Here is a 23009-nt window from a genome sequence, read left to right on the forward strand (position 1 = left end):
TTCTCTTATTACTCAATTACATTTAATCACCTTGTAAAAATATGGTAGATAGATAAAACATTTCTGTTTAAGTACCACCCCCCCCCCCCGAATATCAGCACCACTGGTATAAGATATATTTCCAATTCATTTGTAATTGCAAATTATTCTACAAATAATCACACCCTGCTTTTCAGTCGAGTTTCCCAGTTTATTAGGAGATATTCGAGATTGGATGAGCGACTCCTTTCTCATCACCTAAGGATACTTATTGACAGTTTCATTGTTAGACCAGCTGAATGTTCTCATTAAGATTTACTTAATCGGCATTGGATCTTGATTCAATCAAAATCGCATGGAATGTCCATCTATTATAAGACCTTGCTTCAGGTACGCCAACAAAAGATGATATATGCACTGACATAGTAACGCATCTGGCTCGTTGCACAATCCATCGTAATTGCTTTCGTACTTCTTTTTAAGCCCCCACCTCCCAGTTACGGCCGCCATTACCTATATAGTGCACTGAAGTAAAATTCATCCAGAGTCGAAGCGCCATGGTGTTGTTGATTCTCTTCTCTTAATCAGAGAATAATTATTGTTGGTTCGATTTCTGCTCAAGGAATAAGGTAAAGCCTCTTTTTCATTTCGCAAAATGATGTTATTGCTTTGTCAGTTGATGGGAGGGTTTAGCTAAATTGAAATGCAGTTTTACGTTAATTTTCGTTTACCGTCTTGTGAAACAGTTTAAAAAAACGTCTTGAGTTGATTTCCGTTGTACCTGCAGTAAGTACACAGGGTTCCACAGATATTTTGTAAATACTTTTTCATCTTTTAATCAGTTTTGTTAATACACAACTTTGCATTGATGTGCTGTTATGTTAAACCCCTTTGATCTTTAATCAGATTTGTTCATACACAATAGACCAGTTCGTAGTTACTTCATGGACAATTTAGGTCAAATGACTTTTCATTTCTTTCATTATGATAGGCAGATTTCAAAGCAAGTTATTACGTAAGCATGCCTTACATAGCAGGATGAAGAAATTGAATAGACCAGATGACTAGAATAGCACTTCAATGAACACTTTATGAAAGTATTTGTTGCATTTCTACTTTGAATGCATATTATAGCATGTTGTACAATGTACCTGGCAAACTGTTTACCAGTCGTTCGTGGACACATTGTTTGTTTGTGGATGTAAATGAAAAACACAACTCAAAAGAATATATGAATAATCAAGACATAAAAGTTGGTGCTTATCTCATTAAATTTTAAACCACCATGTCACTTTAGTACCAACGGCCTTCCTTTTATGATATTGCATTGCACTTCAAATTGCCGTTTTACATGTATGTCACATAATGACACAGTGGTTGCTAGACTTTGTGTCAATTGAAAGTTGAAAAAAGTGCAGCATAAAGTAGAGAAACTATCATGTATGCCAAGCGGCGAGTAACAAGATAAAAAGATACTGAATTAAACGTCGTGTATTATCAAATACATAATTTATACATATGCAAATGTGAGTTAAATATCGAAATATGCAATGAAATGGGGGGGGGGGGGACTAATTCCCGAACGGAGTTTCAGCGAAAGATCATGTATGGTTTACGGTGTAGGCCTATACTTGATTGACCAGATAATCAAAACTACTAAGCTGGCATTTCTTATAAATATGCCTATACAGCTTTAACCAAACCATATTTCTGACAGTAAACTATTTATAAATGTACATGGAATCATCTTAGCAGTTGAAAACATCATTATCAAATTTGATATGCTTTGAAAACTTTGAAATGTAACAATTGAATTCGTAATCGTTATTGAACAAACAACATCTTCTATCCCTTCAAATTTAAATTATACTACTCGTTGAATTAAATGAATTATTTCATTCAAAATTATTTCCTTCATGCCTACCTAAGTGAAATATAGTGCAATATGTTCACATTTTTACAACTTGAATTTTTAATCAAATGTTGAAATGTCATCTACCATCTTTTCTATAAAAAAAATCATACAAAATATAGTATGTCTATTTTATGACTCCATATTATTGTGTTATCGAAGTTTCTTTTTTTTTCTCGAAAAACTGATAATTTCAATTTGGTAATATAGTTAGGGCCTAGTTAGTGTTCTTGACTCACCAAACAATCCAAGCGTCACTTATACCTCGTCTTCAATGTATTAGGTAACCTCAATTCATCCTTGTTAGTATCATAATGATAAAGATCTAACACTAATTTTGATTGCATTGTAAGTGTAGAATGTGAAATAATAGTTTTGAAATAAAAAAAAATGAGGGTTTGAAAGTTCAAATTAATTATTTCAGAACTTTGTATTTATAGTGAACAGATCATAAGTCGTAGAGTCCATTACACCACACAAAAACATTAATTTGTTTTACGACGTCAAATTACTATGATGAAATCTATCTAGGTTTTCACATCTTTAATTTGATGTGACCTGCTTCGAACCTATGGAAAAAATGTCATAATCAGAATAACAACAATGCTATGAAATAATAATCTAACTTAAAAATAATACTTCGATATTGGATATTTCAATATTGATCACGTTACAATAAAGAGATCTATGCCGCCGTATGACTACACCAGATGACCAATTGAATTTAGTTTCATTGAGGATAATAGTATATTCTCCCTTATAGGTATAAAACCGAAATAATAATAAACTGGACAAAGATCGCGCCAAATCCAATACATACGTGGAGGTGCCGTGACCGAGTGGTCAAAGGCGCCCTGAAAGTCCGCGGTTCAGTCCCCGGCCACAGGCCCACAGCACCTATGCCCTTGAGCAAGGAATTTATACGACAGTGCTCTTTCATCCTCTTTTTAGTTGAAATGCTTTATGCATTCTTGGTAACTAGGTATGCTCATTGGTTTTTTTTAGAATAAAATATATTTAGAGAAAGTATTCGTAGCGACAGCATAGCAGTCATACGACAGTCCACAACAATCAGTATACTAAATTGCCTTTCCCCCGAACTGGAGGCTATTATTAAAGATAATTCATTATCAGTTTAATGTTCATCTCAAGTTAAAAACATAAAAAAATAAAACACATGATTTCCCAAATCAAGATGTACAACGTGTGCGGTTGCTATCCATTTCAATCTCCGCTCGACGAGTTTGCGGCCATTCTCCTGCGATAGGCGACATAAAACATCGATGTAGTCATCGTGTTTAGGACGAATACACCTCCTAAAACTAGAAACACGGTAGTGAAGGATCGACTGGCATCTTTTATGAACCCTGCATGTAAAGTGAAGTGACATTAGAAGTGTAAGATTGTTATTCAAAGGGGAAATTTATTTAAATCTATTTATCTCCCCCCCCATCTTTTACCATTTCTTTTACCAGTGTTATGGAAGCAGGAAAATACAAAAGGAGCAAATTCTGAAAATTCTGGATTATGGTTTTGATAGATGGTATTATTATATTTTCTTATTTGGCGATTTTATATGGTTTATGGCAAAGGCCGTCAACTCTGAACTTTCTTCAGTTTCACTGTACGTGGACAAAAACATCAATCCATTTCCTCATATTTTCTTTTTCTCATGTGTATTTCATTCGAGGGTACTTAATATGTTGTGATGGTGATTGTAGTGATGTTTTACCTGCTTGCTAAGAAATCAAGACTGCTTGTAAGCAAGCAACCAAAGGACAGAAAGCGTATTATCCTCTCTGAGTGATATGATAATGAGGGTAAATGCTTTATCAAATGACACAAGCGCATCAAGAAGGATCGAGCCCGGGTAACCAGATACCAAATGAGCTATCACGCCTTCTTAACCTAGAATTGGTGCGCTGTAGGAACTAGGTAACACTGATTCATGAGAAATTAAAAATAATGAATATCAGTAATTTGGGTTACTGGGATTGCGTGATTATATTTTCATCTTCTTATTAAAAAGATAAGATGACAAGGTTTGAGGATTTATGAATTTCAGCTTCTTCCTCAAAGGATATTGGATGACGAGATATATGACATCTTTTAATTTCATCTTCTTAAATCAAAAGAAATAGGATGCCGATATTTAAGATTTTCGAATATCATCTTTTTCCTCAAAAGAAATTGCATTACGAAAGTTGATATTTAGGAATTTCATCTTCTTAATTCAAATGAAATTGAATGACGAGATTGAGATATTTGCATACTATCTTCTTAATTAAAAGAAAATTGAGTGACGAGATTTTAGATCATTGAAATTCATCTTCTTAAATCTAAGGAAATTGGGGGACAAGATTTTAGATCTTTGAATGGCATCTTTCTAAATGAAAGGAAACCGAATGACGAGAGCTTAGATCTTTGGAATTTATCTCCTCGAATCATATGTTATTGAAGGACAAGATTGTAGGTCTCTAAATGTTCATTGAATGTCGAGATTTGAGATCTTTAAAATTCATCTTTTGGCTCAAAAGATATGGGATGGCGAGATCTGAGACCTTTTAATTTAATCTTTATCCTCAAAGGAAACTGGATGGCGAGATCTGAGATTTTTAATTTCATCTTCTTCCTCAAATATAAGTGGATGGCGAGATTTAAGATCTATGAATTTCATCTTCCTCAAAAGAAATTGGATGACGAGATTTAAGATCAATGAATTTCATTTTTCTTCCTCAAAGGAAAATTGATGACGGAATTTGTGAGCTTTGAATTTCATCTTCTTCCTCAAAAGAAATTGGATAACAATATTTTATGTTTTCGAATATCATTTCCCGCACAGGAAATTGGATGACGAGATTTTGAGACCTTTGAATTTAATTTTCTTCCTCAAAGAAATTGGATGACGAGATTTTTTATCTTTGAATTTCATTTTTTTTTCAAAGAAAATTGGATAACAATATTTTAGGTTTTCGAATGTCATATCCCTCAGAGGAAATTGGATGACGAGATTTGTGATCTTTGAATTTCATCTCCTTTCTCAAAGGAAATCTAATAACAATATTTTAGGTTTTCGAATGTCATCTCCCTCAAAGGAAATTGGATGACGAGATTTGAGATATTTGAATTTCATCTTCTTCCTCATATGAAATTGGATTGCAAGATTTGAGGTCTCTTCCTCAAATGAAATTTGATTGCAAGATTTGAGGTCTCTTTCTCAAATGAAATTGGATTGCAAGATTTGAGGTCTATGAATTTCATCTTCTTCCTCCAAATAAATTGGATGACGAGATTTGAGATCTTTGAATTTCATCCTCTTCCTCAAATGAAATTGGATGATGAGATTTGAGATTTTTTAATTTCATCTTCTTCCTCAAATGAAATTGGGTGACGAAATTTGAGATCTTTGAATTTCAAATTTTTTATATCATCTTTTTCCTCAAAAGAAATTGCATTACGAAATATGATATCTAGGAATTTCATCATCTTAATTCAAATAAAATTGAATGACGGGATTGAGATCTCTGCATGTTATCTTCTTAATCCAAATTGAATTAAGTGACGAGATTTTAGATCATCAAAATTCATCTTCTTGAATCTAAGGAAATTGAATGACGAGATTTGTGATCTTTGTATTTCATCCTCTTTCTCAAAAAAAATTGGATAACAATAAAGTAGCATGTGAGCATATCATAATATCATCAGAGGATTTACCTGACATGAAACCGCCAATCATTCCTCCCATTCCAGCCAACAAACCCTGAAGACCAGCTGCGAAAGTAAAGTTTTCGGGAGCGACAGCATACTTTGGATAGGCAGACGTCGAAACGAGACAGGTAAAGAGACACCAACCTTGAACAAATGCCACAGCGCCCATCTTGGGAAAGGTATTAATAAGCGGATCAAGCAGAAATGTAATTGCTGTGATGATGTTGAAGGCGAGCGATATGACTATGGCGTTGCAACCAGAGTAGATCAACGCGATGTAAACCAACCGTCCCACGATACCCCCTGCACCGGCTAGAGTTGATAAGAACACCGCCTTTGAGCCTGGGATACCATGCCATTCGGCCCTCGGCACCAAGAACAGAACCCAAGAAGTCAGTCCATACATGGTCAAGAAAATGGAAGGAGAAGAAACGCACATGAGAGGTTCTTTTATGACTATGCAGCTCTGAAGCCATGATCTGAATTTCTCTCTGGTTGTATCGTGACTATTTTCAAGGTCCGCTTCAGGAATTAGATGTCGGTCGTCTCCATCTTCCATTATTTTACGATAAGAGTGTGTCCGCTTTCTTGACTTCGAGGAATAACTTGTAGATGGCATTTCTTCTATCAGAATCACTGTAGGCATCTCCTCTGCCTCCTCATTTCGATTCTCTTCTATACCATCTGTGCGATTTCTTAAAGCAATGCTCGCTGGAATGGCGTGCAAACTAAGACCACCTAAAATGACCATAGCTCCGACGTAGCCATATGCGCTAAGAGCCCTCTCCACAATGTAAGGTGCAATAAGGGCGCCGGTAGTGTTACCCATGTTGGCGATTCCAGCAGCCAAAACGTAACTCTCTTTGAAATATTCGTTCAGCATGATTTTCGACGACAGGTAACCCATGGACAACCCAGTGCCTGGATAAGAAAAAATGAAAGTTAGGTAGTTTTAAGTAGACATTATCGAACAGGATACACAGTTGTCATTGGGACCACTTAGATTCTGAAAATAAAATATTTCAGGCATGCTTTAAGACGGCTTAGAAGCGTTAAGGGAGATAATGGTATTATTAATATTCGTCCAGTAAAGTTTAAATTTGTCATTCTGTCATCCATAAAATACACATTTTTATCATCACATCTTTCAGATCGATATCATGATATACCCCTTGGCCCAATAAATGAAGAGTTTAGTTGCAAAAGGGGTTAGGTCCACTTTGGACCATTCCGAGAAAAAAACATGTTTTTTATTCTCACTTATTGCAATATTCTTATGAGAAACTAAATTGTCATGATGTACTACCCTATCATGTGAACATAAAATTGGGTATAAAAGAAATCTACCTGTCATCAATTTTTTTCTATATATTAAAAATACATCATTGTGGACCTAACCCCTTTTGCAAGTAAACTGAAATGAATCCAATCTCTTTTGATTAAAAACAAAGATTTTTCTTTGCCACTTTCATTCACGTTTTCATTTGAATTTCAAATTGTCTTTGGTATCATCAGAGTGACAAAAAATTTAGAGGTTTAGAGACAGAAAACAATAAAATATATGAAAAATTTACCTAACCCCTTCTGACAAATGAGTTCTTCAGAAGAGATTAGTTGCAAAAGGGGTTAGGTCCACTCCAAAAAATCATTTTTTTAATTCTCCCATATTGCAATATTCTTATGCGAAACTGAATTTTCATGATGCCCTAGCATGAGAACATAAAATTGGGTATAAGAGAAATCTACCTGTCTTCATATTTTTTATGATATTCTTCTCCAAAAAAAATCTGTGTGGACCTAACCCCTTTTTGCAAATAAACTGAAATGGACCTAACCCCTTTTGAAAAAAAAGGGATTTTTCTTTGCGATTTTAGTTCACTTTTTAATAGGAATTTCAACTTTTCTTTGGTTTCATCTTATAGAGCTACTAAAAATCTATACATTAAGACATAAAAATTAAATTTGATGAAAAATGGACCTAACCCCTTTTACAAGTGAGCTCTTCAAATACATCTATTGCCGCAGAGTAAAACAAAAAATCTGTTCGTATTACAACTAGTTGCCGGATCTCATCGACATAAAATGATATACTGGTACCCATGATTGGAATCCGTTCATCTACAAGATCTAATGTTAGAAGAATCTCTTACATCGTTAAATGGGTTAGATAGAATATGGGATAGAACCTCTTTGTATTTTTTTCACTAGAGTAGTTATTGTTCTTGCCTTATGCAGTATATATGTTTTTTATAATTTTACTGTAACCATGTCAATCTGCCTTCAATTAAAATGTTACATGTGGGAAGCAGTGCTATAGTCATATCTGACTGAATTTTAGAAAGAGTTTACACACAACAGCCTGGTTTCAGAAGGTTTCAAGCATCAATAGACAAGCCATTGAGTAGCAAGAAAGGTTCGCCTTTCCAACCCCTTGCCTTTTTCAAATTTTTTTCGACGCTACCGTTTGTGGGTACCACTGAACATGCCTAAGAATGCTTGAGCAGACACGGGATTTGAGAAACAATCCACCGTGTGGTGGCAATGGCTTGCCCTCTCCAGCCCATTGTCCTAAACATTCCGACGCCATTGTCGATATGCAAAGATGGGAGGACCTACCTGTGATTGCAAGACTCAAAGCAAGTGCTGGAATGGATGAGATCATCCCACCGGTCACAAGACAAGCGGATGAGAAGATTGCACCGAGCAGAGCGCACATCCGTGGTGACATCCAACCCTTATTCAAGGTATAGGCAACGATCGGACCTGTGATATCGTGAACATACGCAGCGATTGGATGTTAACTCATAGAAAAAGAGCAAATTGTCAGCTCAAACTTCACTCTTAAAATCAACCAATGTTTTGGTGAAATTGTGTCTGACCATCATCATGATCATGGGGGAATCGCCAAGACTCAAGATCAACCCATTGTCGTGTTAACCAACAGGCTGGTAATAATGACCATCATATTGGCCATGCAAATGTTGTCAAGTCGGAAAATATAACACTTTCGTAATTTTGTCCAAACCATTGTAAGAGTATAGCCTAAATAATGGGCGACGTCTGAGTATTTGCTCGGGGGAAACGGACATATGTGACGAATTTTTTTCTTCAATGGCATGATAAGGGTATTAAAAAATATTCACGACCAAACCTTCTTCTTCGTTTTTCTTCCTCCTTTTCCTTTTCTTATCCCTTTCCCTTTTTTTATACTACTTGATATATCGTATGGGTTTTTACCCCCTTCCTATCACTTCGAAGAAACCCTTTGCGCCTGGTATTTGGATGGGGAGAAAAGAATACCACTGTCCAACAGGTCACTAAGTATCATTCTCAGATAAAAAAAGTATCGCTGTTGTATTGTTGCAAAACAAGGCCATACATAATTTTCATGGTCTTCAAAAAAATATCTTAAACAATTGAAATAATTTGACTACATCATGGAGACATCGTCCCTGACCTCCCCCCCCCCCCCCCGATGTTAGTAACTGCAAGAAGAGGAGTGACTCTTTTATGATCCTATTGTCAATCTTTATTTTTCAAATATTTCGAGTTGAGAGAAAGACACATCTTGATATTCTTTTCTGATTTGTTTCGGTCGCATTTCCCCATATACTTCTTCGTTTCCTTTTATGAAACGGCTTACCTTTGTTTTCACCTTTATTTACCTTAATGTTTTTTGTATCGTTGCTGCATTTTCTTATATTTTACTCTGTTCTCGCCCTTCCATCATTTTCCTGTATTACTGTAAATCTAGTTTTCTGTCGTGTGCATTTTTAACATTTTGATAAAGAGTGGTAAACCCTGTCTACTAACGCTAGAAATAAAATAAAATATAAAAATGGAGAACAAAAGCACACCTTAGTGTGTTTGTGTGCACTACGCGTGCTACTTCTTGCCCAAGACGATAACTTAAATAAATGATCTCATTTGTCTATATTTTTTTACAGAAAATTAAAAAAGAAGGGCTCTGTGCTGGGAAAACCTTCCATAATTATGCCACCACTTTTGTTAAGATATGCTTGGGTAATTTTATTGTTTAATATGATATTGTGGTTGATGCTAGCGCCAAATAATAGGCCTATTCACCTTCTGAAGTTCTGAATGAAAATCTCAATGGGTGCTTTTTTCTTTGAAAATATACTTCCAATATTGAGCATTGCTTTGTGATATCACGCTCTCCAGGCCACCCCTTTCTTTGTCTGTCTGTCTTTCTTTCTGTCTTTCTCCCTCTCATCCCCTCCTCCTCTCTCCCTTTCTCTTTATGTCTGCCTCACCCCTCTCTTATTTCAGTGAAAACTTTTGTAATTCAGTTATACAAGCCGCTATCATATTATCAAAACCTCAACAAATCAATTAGAATTAACTTGAATCGAATTTAATTGAACTGAATTTATACTCACTGGCCAGATATATGAGAGATGACGGGAGACTGCACACGAAACCCAACGTTTTTGCATCGGTTTGAAGAACCACTACCATGACAGGAATCATAACTCCGAATGATTTGGAGATCGAGACATCTATACAGCTAAATGTAAACTTACTGAGGAGAATGGCGTACCTCCATTTGTCACGTGAGTCTTCCATTTCTCTCCCCGTCTTCCTTCCAAACATACACACAGAGCTATGGTGAACAGAAAATAGATCATAAACAGTATACAAATATCATAAATACTTATACTTTCGTTATCATTCTAACTCCTCTTCCTCCTTCCCCTCTTCCTCCTCCTCATCCTACTACTACTACTACTACTACTACTACTAATTCTACTCTACTACTACTACTACTACTACTACTACTACTACTACTACTACTACTACTACTACTACTACTACTACTACTACTACTACTTCTACTATACTACTACTACTACTACTACTACTACTACTACTACTACTACTACTACTACTACTACTACTACTACTACTACTACTACTACTACTACTACTACTACTACTACTACTACTGAAACAACATATATTGCTACTTGCTACTATCACTAAATCTTCCATTTGAACTCGATTGCTCACAAGCAGTTTTTAAGGAATACTTATCGGAACTGAATTAAACTAAATGAAAACCAATCAAATGATAGGAAATAATCAATCCAAGTTAAATCTCAAAATTCAACTTACCAATTGCTGACTTGATCAATATATACCAATGAAGTATTCGTCTAACACAAAAACCACCTTAATATACACCACCATAATACACGTGTCTTTTCAATACTACACCAGCATCTCTACAAATCTTTATTCAAACAGGTGGGCGTAGATGTTGAACTGTTCAAATAAGAATATATTTAGTCACACAACCGGCACGAAGCTATAAATTCATGATATTTCTTTCATAAAAACTGAGTATTTGACCCTAGGCTGTGTCCTTGTCTGGTTGTGGTTACCATATATAATAGGTAAATATTCATGGAGCTGCGTCAAAGCTCTATGCCTTTATTAATATTTGTTGTATTGTGAATGACGAATACACGAGATTTGAGGGTGGAATTTGTTAGACTAACTCTAGACTGACTAATCTACAAATCTCGTGTTTTTGTCATTCAAAATACCACGATATTCATGCTAATTAGGTGGTCTGTCTATGACAGATCACCTCTTATGTTTGTCCGAATTTTCTTTCTTTATTTTTTATTTCTTATTTTTATTTCCTCCATTTCTTGTGGACAGCAAATCACAGAAAGTTCATATTCAATAATCATCAAAATATCACCACATATCAACATCAATAAGACCTCAATTCTGCAAGAATCTTAATGTCATGACGTCATCATGACGTCATCTAGACGCCATTTTGTAAAATCACATTATCAATCATATCTCCATTATCAATTATCAAAAATAAATCAAATTCACATGACATAAACTTCAGATCAAGGGTCATCAGGTCATGTCATCAAAGGTCACCTGAAGGTCACGACGCGCGCGTATGCGCGCGTCAAAATTTTAAAATGCTAAAAATCACTTTTTGACCAAAACAGAGTACGTTTTACGTCATTTTAAGCATTTCAAAAAATTGCGCGCGCAAACGTATGCGCGCGCGTTTCCGCGCGTAACGCCTTGAATGCAACTCAGAAACACCGTTTTTTTTATTTCATTGCATTGATCATATAATTTTGAGCAATTTGATACCTTGATCAACCTTCTACGACCATTAATAAGGAAACTAACACCCGTTAAAGTTTGCAGCACGTGTGCGCGCGAGCTCTCACTATAGGCCATATATGGGCAAAAACATGCCTATAGAAAATCCGCTGTAGCTCTTCAGAACGCATGGGGACCCCCAATTTTTTTTTCATATTTTGATAGAGTATGAACTAGAGATATAATTTCATGTCTCATTTGACCCTCAATTATATTATGACGTCATCAAAATGGCGTCGGAATTCAAAAAATCCATTTTGCCTATTATGACGTCATTATAATTATGCAAATCTTGCTCTAACTCCGTGAATATTGGTCAATTTTCACCCAATTTTTGATATGTTGTAGCTTAGTTCTTACTCTTTCTGAGTTATTGCCTTTATTTTTCATTTTGATAGACAAATCATCCTCAAAAATTGCAAATAATAATGGCATGTCATTTTTACTCATTTTGCGTGTAATCTCTATGGGACATGACTTTTTCTCAAAACTAGATTCTACATTCTTCTATTTCGTAAGCCATATCTCCAATTTTTGTTGCTAGTTATCCCTGAGCTTTTAGTATGTTGTAGCTGAGATTCTAAGCTTTCGGTTGCGTTTCCTTCATTTTCCGATCAGATGTCGGGATCATGCCCGTAATTCACTTGCAAGATTGGATTTGAGATTCTGGTGTTTTGCTTACGTGTTAAGTCTATGGGAAATATTCTAGCTCAATCGGTTAGGCGTCAGACTTACTTCTCATTCCATCATGCAGGCAGGGGTTCGAGTCCGCGGGTGAACATGATTTTTTTTTTTTTTTTTTTTTTTTAGCTATCTTGCCCACGATCAATTATAAGAATTCTAACAAATAATAGCTAAAATATTGCAAAATAAAACAGATTATAATTACTTTTTTATATCATATCTATTTATCTGTCTGTCTATCTACCTACATGACATATCTATCTCTCTGTCTAATATATATCTATCTGTTTGAATATGTCCCTCTCTCTCTATCTATCCATATGTCTGTCTGTCTATCAACCTACATTGTATATCTATCTGTCTGTTTATCTCTCTCTCTCTCTCTCTGTCTAATATATATGTATCTATCTGTTTAGATATGTCTATCTATCTATCCATCCATCTGCCTGTCTCTATCTATCTATCTATCTATATATCTATCTATCTATCTGTCTGTCTGTCTCTCTATCTATCTATCTATCTGTCTATCTATCTATCTATCTATCTATATGTCTGTCTCTCTATTCATCTATATGTCTGTCTCTCTATCTATCTCTGTCTCGATCTCTATCAATCTATATGTCTGTCTCTGTATCTATCTATATGTCTATCTATCTATCTATCTATCTATCTATCTATCTATCTATCTATCTATATATCTATCTATATGTCTGTCTCTCTATCTATCTATATTTCTGTCTCTCTGTCTATCTATATGTTTGTCTATCTATATGTCTGTCTATCTATCCATGAAGCTATCACGAGAAGGAGAACCATCTTCCAATTTCTCTCTTAATCCTTTGTTATCGCTTCCTTCGGGCGAAGGAACGATATCTAACATCAATTGGCGAGCCGCCAGGCGAAAGTTAGAGCCCGCTTACATAACGCGATAGGACCACGCAGCATGAAGCTATTACGAGATAGCTCGTAATAGCTTCATGATATGTCTGTCTCTCTATCTATATATATGTCTGTCTATCTATCTGTCTATCTATCTATCTGTCTGTCTCTCTTTCTATCTATATGTTTATATATGTTTTATTAATATAACCACCAATCATCTCTCTATCTATCTATATATCTATATATCTATCAATCTATCTCTCTATCTATAAGTCTGTCTCTCTATCTATCTATATGTCTGTCTCTCTATCTATATGTCTGTCTCTCTATATCTATCTATATATGTCTATGTTTTATTAATATAACCACCTATAATTTATCTCTCCATCCATCACTCCATCCATCTAATATAATTATCTTTCTTGTATGTATCTGTTTGATTATGTAAATCTGTTTGTCTATCTATTTTTCAATCTAATATCTGTTTAAATATTTTTTTCCTGTTTATCTATCTATACGACAGACCACCTAATTCGTCCGCATGACGAATTAAAATCTAGTTGTAAATTCATTCCTAACTTTACGATCAGTTTTTGTGAAATACATCCCGATGAGCTAGACGCCTATTATATTCACTGACGTATTTCTTCACCTGACCCATCACCCCTTTCCATACAAAAGAGAATGTTTGTTTAATCATCACCTAATGAGGTATTTTTTTTTGTTAGCAAAAATATTGCAAAGAAACACAAAGGCGTCACTTCATTGTTCACAAGCTTGCTTTTGTCTCATGTTTTGAATTGAAACCTGCTACCTTAGATGGTACGGGAAATACACACGAAACATTTATACTATGACCTTGTTTCCGAAATCATTTTCAATAGTTATACCAAGTTTTAATAGTTATAGGTCTAGCTAGACAATTAGCAGGGGAATAAGAAATAAATAGCCCGTATGTGTCTTTTTTGGTTTTTGAACCTTTCTTAAATAGCACTAAAGTGAATCATTACCATGATTTGGGACGATAAAAAAGGAATTCCTGCAAAAATATCTGACAACGGAGAAGAGGAAAGATTGGACAAAACAAACATGGTAAGTGTTTCATCTGTATTCAATCTGTTTCGTACCCAGTTATGCAGGTGTATTAGTTTTTGTGTGATTTATCAGAGATTTTATTTGAAATAAATAAATTGTTGTCTGTTTTCTAATTGCCAACACTTGTAAGGATGCTCATAATTCTTGATCGTGAAAGTGAACGCAGAGACAAAGAGAATCAAACTAAGAAATAACCCTTTCCAACCCCCCAAAAAACATCACCCCCCCTCAACAGGACTTACGTCATCAGCGAAGCACCGATCCTGAGAGCATCTCATCCATCGAGGTAATAGGTATGGCGTCGATGATAAGTCATAGGGGCTTGAAATCATGGGACACGACATCATCGTACAGCGTTAGTGTGGTCAACGGTAATGATGATGACGTCGAAAGGGAACATGATAAGTGTAATTCGTTGACAAGAAGACGAATTCCTCGGTGGGTTTTCTGCAGTGCTCTGATTGTTACATCGCTTCTTGTTGCAACTCTTCTTGTTACTCTCTCGGGTAAATATTGTATTTCAGGTCATCCTAAAATTCATCACTGAGACTTATCAATTTCTAATCAAACTAATAAAAATTCATCATAAAGAAATTCATCAGTTTGGGCAGAAAATAGCAAGGGGATTGATTCATGATTATTTTCCGAAATACCCCCCTATTTTTCTGTATCTTTGAATGTAACTTACCTCCCCCCCCCTGCATGGGGGATTCATGGTCTTTTATAATTAGTGGGGTTTATGGAGAACTCAAGAAAATTAGAATAATGTGGTATACTAAGCATTGAATACATCAGCATATCTTATTATTATTTTATTTAAAGGGGTTTACTTAATGGCACTTTTGTTTTTGAAAATTTTGAATTTTGAAGTATTACTTTTGTTCATGAGTATTATTGATATGTTTCAGTAATACCGATGCTTGGACTTGAAACAACAACGATGATGACAATGACGACGCTGAACTCGATTAATACTCCAGCCGCCATTGTAACAGGTATGCGTATTGACTTAAACTATAAGACCTTGATGCTGATCTCACTTCATTTCATTCAAATGTATGAAATAATGATACATTATAATATATTTAATATATATATTTAATCGTAGAATTCAATATTCATACAATAACATTACATGATCGTGACAGTAAAACACGGGGAGGAATCAAATGCAAGGTGCCGCTAAAAGGCGCTAAATACATTTTGAAACTGAATCCAATGTTACTACCTGATTTTGAAAATTTAAGTCCTACCGAATGTTTGAGAGGAACTGCATATTTTGGTTTGTATATTTTCGCAAAGACTATTATTATGGCAATGTCTAATGCAGGCGGGGGTAGCTGCATCGTTGGTAGAAGCCTATATACAGATAGGTCCAATTTTTTGGTGTGATATACAGATTGTTTTACTGGTAATTATGAATGTCATGATAAGATATGGTACAATGTTTGCTGTGTAACTCCATATTTCTTTCTTAGATGAAGAAGCAAACGCTTGTTTATCCGGCGAGTTCTGGTGTGGTGATGATACTAACATACCCGAGTGTATACCAGGCGAATGGCGATGTGATGGAGAGATCGATTGCACAACTGGACGAGACGAAAAATATTGTGAAGGTAATGTAGAACCAATTTCTTGCTCTCGCACTTCGGGCCCCTAAAGCATTGTTTTATTATTCATATCATCACCCATTTACAATTAAATAGAAGGGGAATGTTTCACCAAGTTCTTCTTGTATCACAGTCAAGTCGCTCTGTGTTTGATCTCAGATATATCATTCTCTAGCCCCCCTCCCCCATACACCCCTCCACATCTCTCTCTCTCTCTCGCTCCTTCCCCTAATTCCAACACTTTCTGTTCTGATTTCAGATTCTTCTGTGATCACCAACACGACTAAGGAGCCACGCCCATGCGTCGCATGGCAACAAACTTTCAACGAATCGTGTGGAGGGCAGAACTCATCGGCGGGATGCGTGTACATCCCTCAATGCCATGCCGACGGTTCGCGATGGACAATCACCCAGTGTACGTCGGATCGACGGTCGTGTTGGTGTGTAGACCAAAACGATGGGCGTACTATAGCTGAGACATTCACTGGGGTAGATGTGTTAATTGATGGAGAAGTTCTGGATTGTCCGTGATTTAAATTAATAACATTGAGGGACAAGTGAGCCTGACTTCTGACTTTACCTTAAGACCTTAAAATTCGTATCTCATATATCATCCATAATAATAAGTCTGGTTTACCTTCTAGAGACCCCCCCCCCTCCACACACACACACACACGAAGATCTCATGATACCTAGGAGAAAAAAGTTCCATGTAAAGATTACTTTCAATAAGGGATAACTCTTTAAAAAAAAAATCATCCTGTCACAAGGCAACTGTCATAGCTAGGTCACTAGTTCAGAAACATCAATCCATGTAAGAAAATGTAAGTGTTGATATGTAGGTTTGCTAGGACTTCAAGCATTGTCCCCCATCCTCTATGGAGTGAAGAGGACGTTTCTCAGGAAACCACTTGTCAGCTTTAGAGATTTCAATCCCTCATTTTAGCAGTTGGGGAATTTTCATTTTGATTTTGCTTTTCACCATTACATTTTAAACTTGGCCTACCATTTTGAAAAAACTCTGGATTTACCACTAGTCTTGCCAAACCACCAACGGTCCCATCACAAGTCAATTCATAATCATAGGGCTAAATATTGAAATGGTAAGGGGGAAGGAAGACATTTCTTAACCATTATGGCACACCTTGCTTTTATCTATCCCCAACTCTCAGATTTCTTGCCAATGTATTTTTTCCTTCAAATAACACAACACAATCTTCCATTAAATCAAATTCATCATTAATAGTCATTGTCAAACAAGCTTAAAAGTTTCTTCCATTTTTATTACAATGAAAAGTGATTTACAGATCTATAGCTGTATTATCCATTGCATCTTCTTGGTGCATCCTTCACAATATATTCATCAGTGTTTATAAGTTTAAAAATACAAACATACCTGCATTTTCTCATAAAACAGCGATTTCTCAGAGCAAAATTTTCACACCTACATAGTGCATGGTTTATTTCCTACAAATCGTGGCCATGATTTACGCAACAGCAAATATAAATTTAAGCTTACTAATAGTTCACAAGCCAATAACACATATTTGAATGTGAAAAATCTGGTGTAAAATGTGATTTAAAAGACAAAGTGAGTAACATCAATGTGGATAATTGTGGGAACTTCATAAAAAGTAAATGACTTTTTCATGGTTGTCAAAGTAGATCAAATTTGAGTGCAACATGCATTCCACCAGATACAATAGACCAGTCTTCATGGAAGCTGATAAGTAGCTAGAAAATGTGGCAGAAAGGAAGACAGGGAGGGGGGAGACGAGAGAAGGATGGAGAAATTAAATTACAAATTGTGGGGGGGGGGTATTGTTTCGTAGACAGAAAACGAAATGAATTGGAAACAATTTTAACAGGAAAGCATATCAACAAAAAAGACAAAATGAGTTTTTTAAATGTTGAGTTGTTAGCAGAAAATTGAAAAAGAGAAATCTGAATTTAAAAATTTATATTCAATGGTTGAAACTTGCAAGATACTTCAAGTGTTATTCAAACAAGCAGAATACGTGTGAAAATTTGAGAGAAAGAGAGAGACAGGGAGGGGTGGGGTTGGAGGTGAGGAAGAGAGCTGCCTTTGCATTGTATTCATTCAACAGAAAATTTGCATTGCCGATACATAAAAACATTTGATTTTTACTCCATTGAAGAGATTAGAAGTTGTGACACAAGTTTGTTGAGGTATGTATGCAAATAAATTATTGAAAATATTTAAGGAACCAAAACTTTTGACAAATAAAGAATACAATAACATAAACACATATATACACAATGTCATTTAACATAAAGAAGCATGATGTATGAGAATACATTTCTATGAAAGCTACATATAAATATATATATAAAATAATTTGTAACATAAAACTAAAGGTAGCAATGAAGCCTAACATACATCAAACTAAATAGGTGGGAACATACATCCATACTTACAAACATACATATAGCTAAAACATAATAACTTAGCACACTTTAAAAAGTCCAGTAGAGAAAAGCACTATTATTGGTAGATATACATCTGTCCCTGACAATATATTCCTACTTTCTGTATATAATCATTCCGTAATTATACAGATAGTAAAACCTTTCTATTGAATATTCACAAGCTTTAAGTAAGCTGCCTCATAATTTTTCAATGCTAAATGCAATGAGATTTATAAGAGTGGTAGTAACTAATTAGGATATCTAATTTTGATTATCAATATCGCCTTCCTATATTAATTTTGTTATACTTGTGATAATCATGAAAACTTAGTTAAGTACCAGTATGAATATTTCAAGCTTTTATCAGTTGCTAATGTGAATTTTCAAGTCTATTATTTTAAATGGGATAGTACTGCGGAATATATATAAAGTAATGTTAACATCACTTTTTCCCTTCTCAATATTCTGTTAATTTCCTTACAAATCGGTAGTTTAATGACCTTCAAGAAATTAGTAACCAACTGGGCCCATTTAAATAGAAATTTAATTAATATTACAACTTATTACATTTTTTGCATGCAGTCTGCCATAGATTTATAAGAGGGCCCATCAATATTAATCCACAGATTGGAGTATTCTCATTATCTTCATAATCCTGCAAAAGCTTTAAAACGTTTAAGTATCCATACCTAGATTGAACAATTCAAGTTGTGATAACAAACATAAAATGAACTCAAGAAGAACCAATGGAATGACTTCACAAAAGCTTAATAATAATAACGGTATATTTACCCAGGGTAGCCATTTCAGTTCTGAAAACTGTTCTCCCAGCTGGCCCTGCAATTATTATTACCCGGCTAAGCTAGGCTACCGATTCAGGTGCACACAGTTTTTTGAGGAATTACTTCCTGCTGGTACCCATTTACCTCACCTGGGTTGAGTTCAGCAGTGTGGATAAATTTCTTGCTGAAGGAAAACACGCCACGGCTAGGATTCGCACCTAAGACCCTCTGTTTGAAAGGCGAGAGTCAGAACCACTAGACCACGATGCACCCACTGCTTGTATCTAGAAATTAGAAATATGTGCCAAAGAGTTCTGGTAGGAACAAAATAAATTAAGTGTTTGGTACATGTAGATGAGTCGTTTTTAATTATAAACGTGCCCACATGTGCTCATCTGTGTTTGCTATATTCAGCATACTGGCGGTCAAGCTATATATCATTATTTTAAGTAATTTAATTCTTCTAAATTCATTAATACCAAAAATATATAAATCACATTCAGTCAAATCAAGCCACTAGATAAACAAATCCCTCAAATTATCCTGCAACACACGTCCAATTGTGAACTAGATACACGGCGACCTACATGTGCTTCAAGACTTAAAGTGTCAGACAGTTCATTAAAACCACTTTGGTGAAATAACATTCTTCTGTACAGTGAATAGTATCAAAACAATGAATCAACTTTCAAATAAGATCACATTCACATGATCCTCAAATGTTACAAGTGTGCATATCAGTAAAGATACCGTGAATAACATGTCGCAAAATATGGTGGTCTTGTTGAGAAAACACTAATTATTGCAATGAATTTCATGATACAAACATTCCAGAAAAACCAAGTGCAAAACATGTACTTGATATTGTACAATGAAATGACGAAAACATGATCACATTGAAATTCTTAAATTTCTTTACAGTTCATGTACGTGCATACTAAGAAATAAGTTTGCACACTGATTTCTTCGTGTGCACTTGAATCCAAGGCGCTGCTTTCTAAAATTGCATCTTCAAAAAATCTTGTGTGAGTTTGTAAATATAATGCACAATATAGAACAAAACACTGGGGCATACTAGAAATATTCCATGTCACAGAAGCTGTGTTTCAAATCTAAAGCTACCTGTTATGTGGCATTGACTAGCAACTTGGCATGTCAAGTGTTGATAATGATATGGAAACTTGACCCCTAAATATAATTCCTGAACTACAGTTTCACTTTGAAATTAACAGAATTCACAAGATCTTCAATTTTCATGAAAGATTAAGAGTGAAGATCCCCTTTAACCCTGTTTATCTACCTTTAATTTTGACAAAACATTGTATTGGTGCTTTCAGAAATTTACTTTACTGTGTAAACACAAAAGAATATTACAATACAATATAAACAGTACATATTCAATTATGAAATACAAATGAAAAATTGTCATTCTATTATATCTGAGTGCATAATAAATTCTATGATTATATACAACGTCCAAAATATATAAATATACATTCAAATCAGTCAATAAATTTGAAAGAGGTTTGTCAAAAATGTCTTTGTCAGTATTTTAAATCAAGAATCCACATAACTTTGGGGTAATGGAAGAAAAAGAACTTAAAAAGATACAGATTATTATTCTTTTTAGAAATCTTGTTTTGAGTACACAAAATGGACTATTTTTTTCCAAATAAAATCTTGATGGTTTGTTATCAATGGTGGCAGTATCTCAGTATTGAACAATGTATTTTGAACCAGCATTAATGTCAATGACATGAGTTCCTGATTTGACGGATCTGGCATGAAATAAGACATCATTATGGTCGGAATAAAAAAAGAATTAAGTAGTTTTTCGTAAAATAAATAAAAAGGTATATTAATTACAGGTGCCTTTGAATAAAGTAAAAACATGGAATACAGAGTATATAAGATGGAATACTGCTTTAACAATGTTAAATGGTTCCTTGAACCACAAATTACAAAGAAATCATATGATCTTCAATATTACATGAAAAAAAAAAGAAAAAAAAAAATTAGTAATGATGAACAATTTGGCAAATTAGAAAATATGTGACAAAAATACATTGAGAATAGTTTGTAAGAACAATTAATAACTACACATTATTGAATTATGGGTGAAAAGGATGGAGAATGGCTGTTCAAATCCTCTTTAGAAATCTTAGAAATATTTCAAATTTTAGAAACGCAAATTAATTTTTATTATTTTTTCAGATGTAAAGCAGCAGCAATCCTAAACCAGCCTCAATATAGCAACAAAAAGAAAATATATTAAATTCATAAGACCCTTTCTGTCCTTTTACCTTGTGTTACATGACAAAGCATCAGGATAGAAAGGTTTATGTATTCCATCCACCTATTAAAAGAATTACAAAGTCAGAAAGCAAAATACAAACAATGCATTGCTCGGTAGGGCAATTCATTTTTTTTTTCATCTCGCAACTGACTGATTTTTGTGCTCTTCTGGTGATCCAAGTACAACAAATGTTGCAATATTTTCATATGAGCTATTAAGTGTTGGGCCAGCAAAGGTTTATCTGATTGGTCATAATATTCATTTTTGCGCATTTGACTTTTGAGATGCCATTAATGCATTATATGTGACAATATAAGATTCTTATTAAACATTTTTGAAGTTTGAAATAGTCTTTCAATCCATGATCTTACATATAATGTATTTTGTTTGGTCAAGTAGCACACAGTTGTAGTTGTTTAAAACCTCAGCACATAATAAAAAAATTAAGTTCTGGATTGACCATTTGGAGTTGCAATGACAACCATCTTATACTGTAACCGGCAGATAAAAAAAAAGGAGCCAAAAGCAAATTCAGCTGGCACACATATATGAGTTGCGCTTATTTGAGGTAAAAGTAGAGTAAAAAAATTGCTTGAAAAGGAAATTTTTACAAACTAAACATTCTATCTTGTCTGTTATCATTTCTAGTAGGAGAGGTGTAGACATATTGGAAAGAAGAAGATAAAAAAAGAAGAGGAAAAGGGGAGAGAGATGGTAGCAAGATAATCAGAGAGACTGAAAAATGTGAACAAAGAATTGAAGGACGAGAGAAAGAGAGAGGGGAGAAGGGGAAAACAGACAAAAAGAAAGGGAGAATAAGAGCTATGGAAATGATAGTGACAAAGAAAAAAGGATTGAGACAAAGACAATGTAAAAGGAAGAGTCAAGAAGAAAACGAGAGGAAACATTACATCTTAAAAAGTATGAATAGCATATTCACAATATGTTAAATTGATTAATAGGTTGTCTTGCACACTGTCATGAGTCGCATGGGAGTTGAGTTGTGCTTCGGAGGAAAATGGGGTCGATGGCTGCAAGCTTACTTGCTAGGAAGGCATGCATACAATGAAGAAGTTTCCGCAGGTTCGGACATTCGAGCTCCTGAAAGGGAAAATCAGAAAGGATTTAAAAACAAATCTTATTTGTTTACAAAATTGATTTTAAGATTAATGAACATCTTTGATTTTAAGATTAATGAACATCTTTGGGATGATTAAAATCATGTTTTACATTATTGAAATGGAATATGACATAATGGATTTGGCAATAATAACAATTCTTTTATATTCAGAGGGGTTCATTTATGAAATAGATCAAATTTAAGATTGGTGAAATACCCTTAAGAGGAGTCAAACCATGTTTTGAATTATTGAAGAAAATATAACAAACAATAGCTGGATTCTAACAACGCTTTTTGCCTGAGGATACAAAGCGCTGGTATCATTACCCGGATAATAGCCGTGCTGCCT

At 34.7% G+C, this 23009-nt stretch overlaps 3 protein-coding genes across 4 annotated transcripts in view; 1 reads left to right on the forward strand and 2 right to left on the reverse strand.

The window, feature by feature from the left end:
• Positions 1-173: 173 nt before the first annotated feature.
• On the reverse strand, positions 174-11079 carry LOC129258015 (monocarboxylate transporter 4-like). The gene is made up of 5 exons (XM_054896473.2): positions 10736-11079; positions 10000-10223; positions 8216-8362; positions 5606-6520; positions 174-3258 (listed from the first exon to the last, which is right to left on the reverse strand). Exons 2-5 carry the CDS (start codon positions 10211-10213, stop codon positions 3116-3118), a joined length of 1419 nt encoding a protein of 472 aa, XP_054752448.2. The 5' UTR covers positions 10214-10223; positions 10736-11079; the 3' UTR covers positions 174-3115.
• Positions 402-17858, forward strand: LOC129258025 (uncharacterized). Its single transcript, XM_054896483.2, has 7 exons — positions 402-608; positions 10007-10173; positions 14319-14419; positions 14658-14928; positions 15331-15417; positions 15901-16038; positions 16292-17858. Exons 3-7 carry the CDS (start codon positions 14339-14341, stop codon positions 16561-16563), a joined length of 849 nt encoding a protein of 282 aa, XP_054752458.2. The 5' UTR covers positions 402-608; positions 10007-10173; positions 14319-14338; the 3' UTR covers positions 16564-17858.
• The window catches only part of LOC129258005 (gamma-2-syntrophin-like), a 47138-nt gene continuing 41423 nt past the window's right edge, over positions 17295-23009 (reverse strand). For both annotated transcript variants that reach the window (XM_064096840.1, XM_054896465.2), the window contains exon 18: positions 17295-22641. In XM_064096840.1, the coding sequence (XP_063952910.1) occupies positions 22519-22641 (123 nt within the window). In that variant the 3' untranslated portion in view covers positions 17295-22518. The remainder of the gene's footprint in view (positions 22642-23009) is intronic.

The sequence above is a fragment of the Lytechinus pictus genome, chromosome 1 (assembly GCF_037042905.1).
Source record: "Lytechinus pictus isolate F3 Inbred chromosome 1, Lp3.0, whole genome shotgun sequence".
In the NCBI taxonomy this organism is placed as follows: domain Eukaryota; kingdom Metazoa; phylum Echinodermata; class Echinoidea; order Temnopleuroida; family Toxopneustidae; genus Lytechinus; species Lytechinus pictus.

Excerpts from the sequence above, each read along its gene's own strand:
- LOC129258025 (XM_054896483.2), top strand. The coding sequence starts at position 14,339 with ATGATTTGGGACGATAAAAAAGGAATTCCTGCAAAAATATCTGACAAC. Across the intron at positions 14,929-15,330 it reads TCTTCTTGTTACTCTCTCGG|TAATACCGATGCTTGGACTT; the intron begins GTAAATATTGTA and ends GATATGTTTCAG. Across the intron at positions 15,418-15,900 it reads TCCAGCCGCCATTGTAACAG|ATGAAGAAGCAAACGCTTGT; the intron begins GTATGCGTATTG and ends TTTCTTTCTTAG.
- LOC129258015 (XM_054896473.2), bottom strand. The coding sequence starts at position 10,213 with ATGTTTGGAAGGAAGACGGGGAGAGAAATGGAAGACTCACGTGACAAA. Across the intron at positions 8,363-9,999 it reads ATCTCTCATATATCTGGCCA|GTCCGATCGTTGCCTATACC; the intron begins GTGAGTATAAAT and ends ACGATATCACAG. Across the intron at positions 3,259-5,605 it reads GATTGGCGGTTTCATGTCAG|GGTTCATAAAAGATGCCAGT; the intron begins GTAAATCCTCTG and ends CTTTACATGCAG.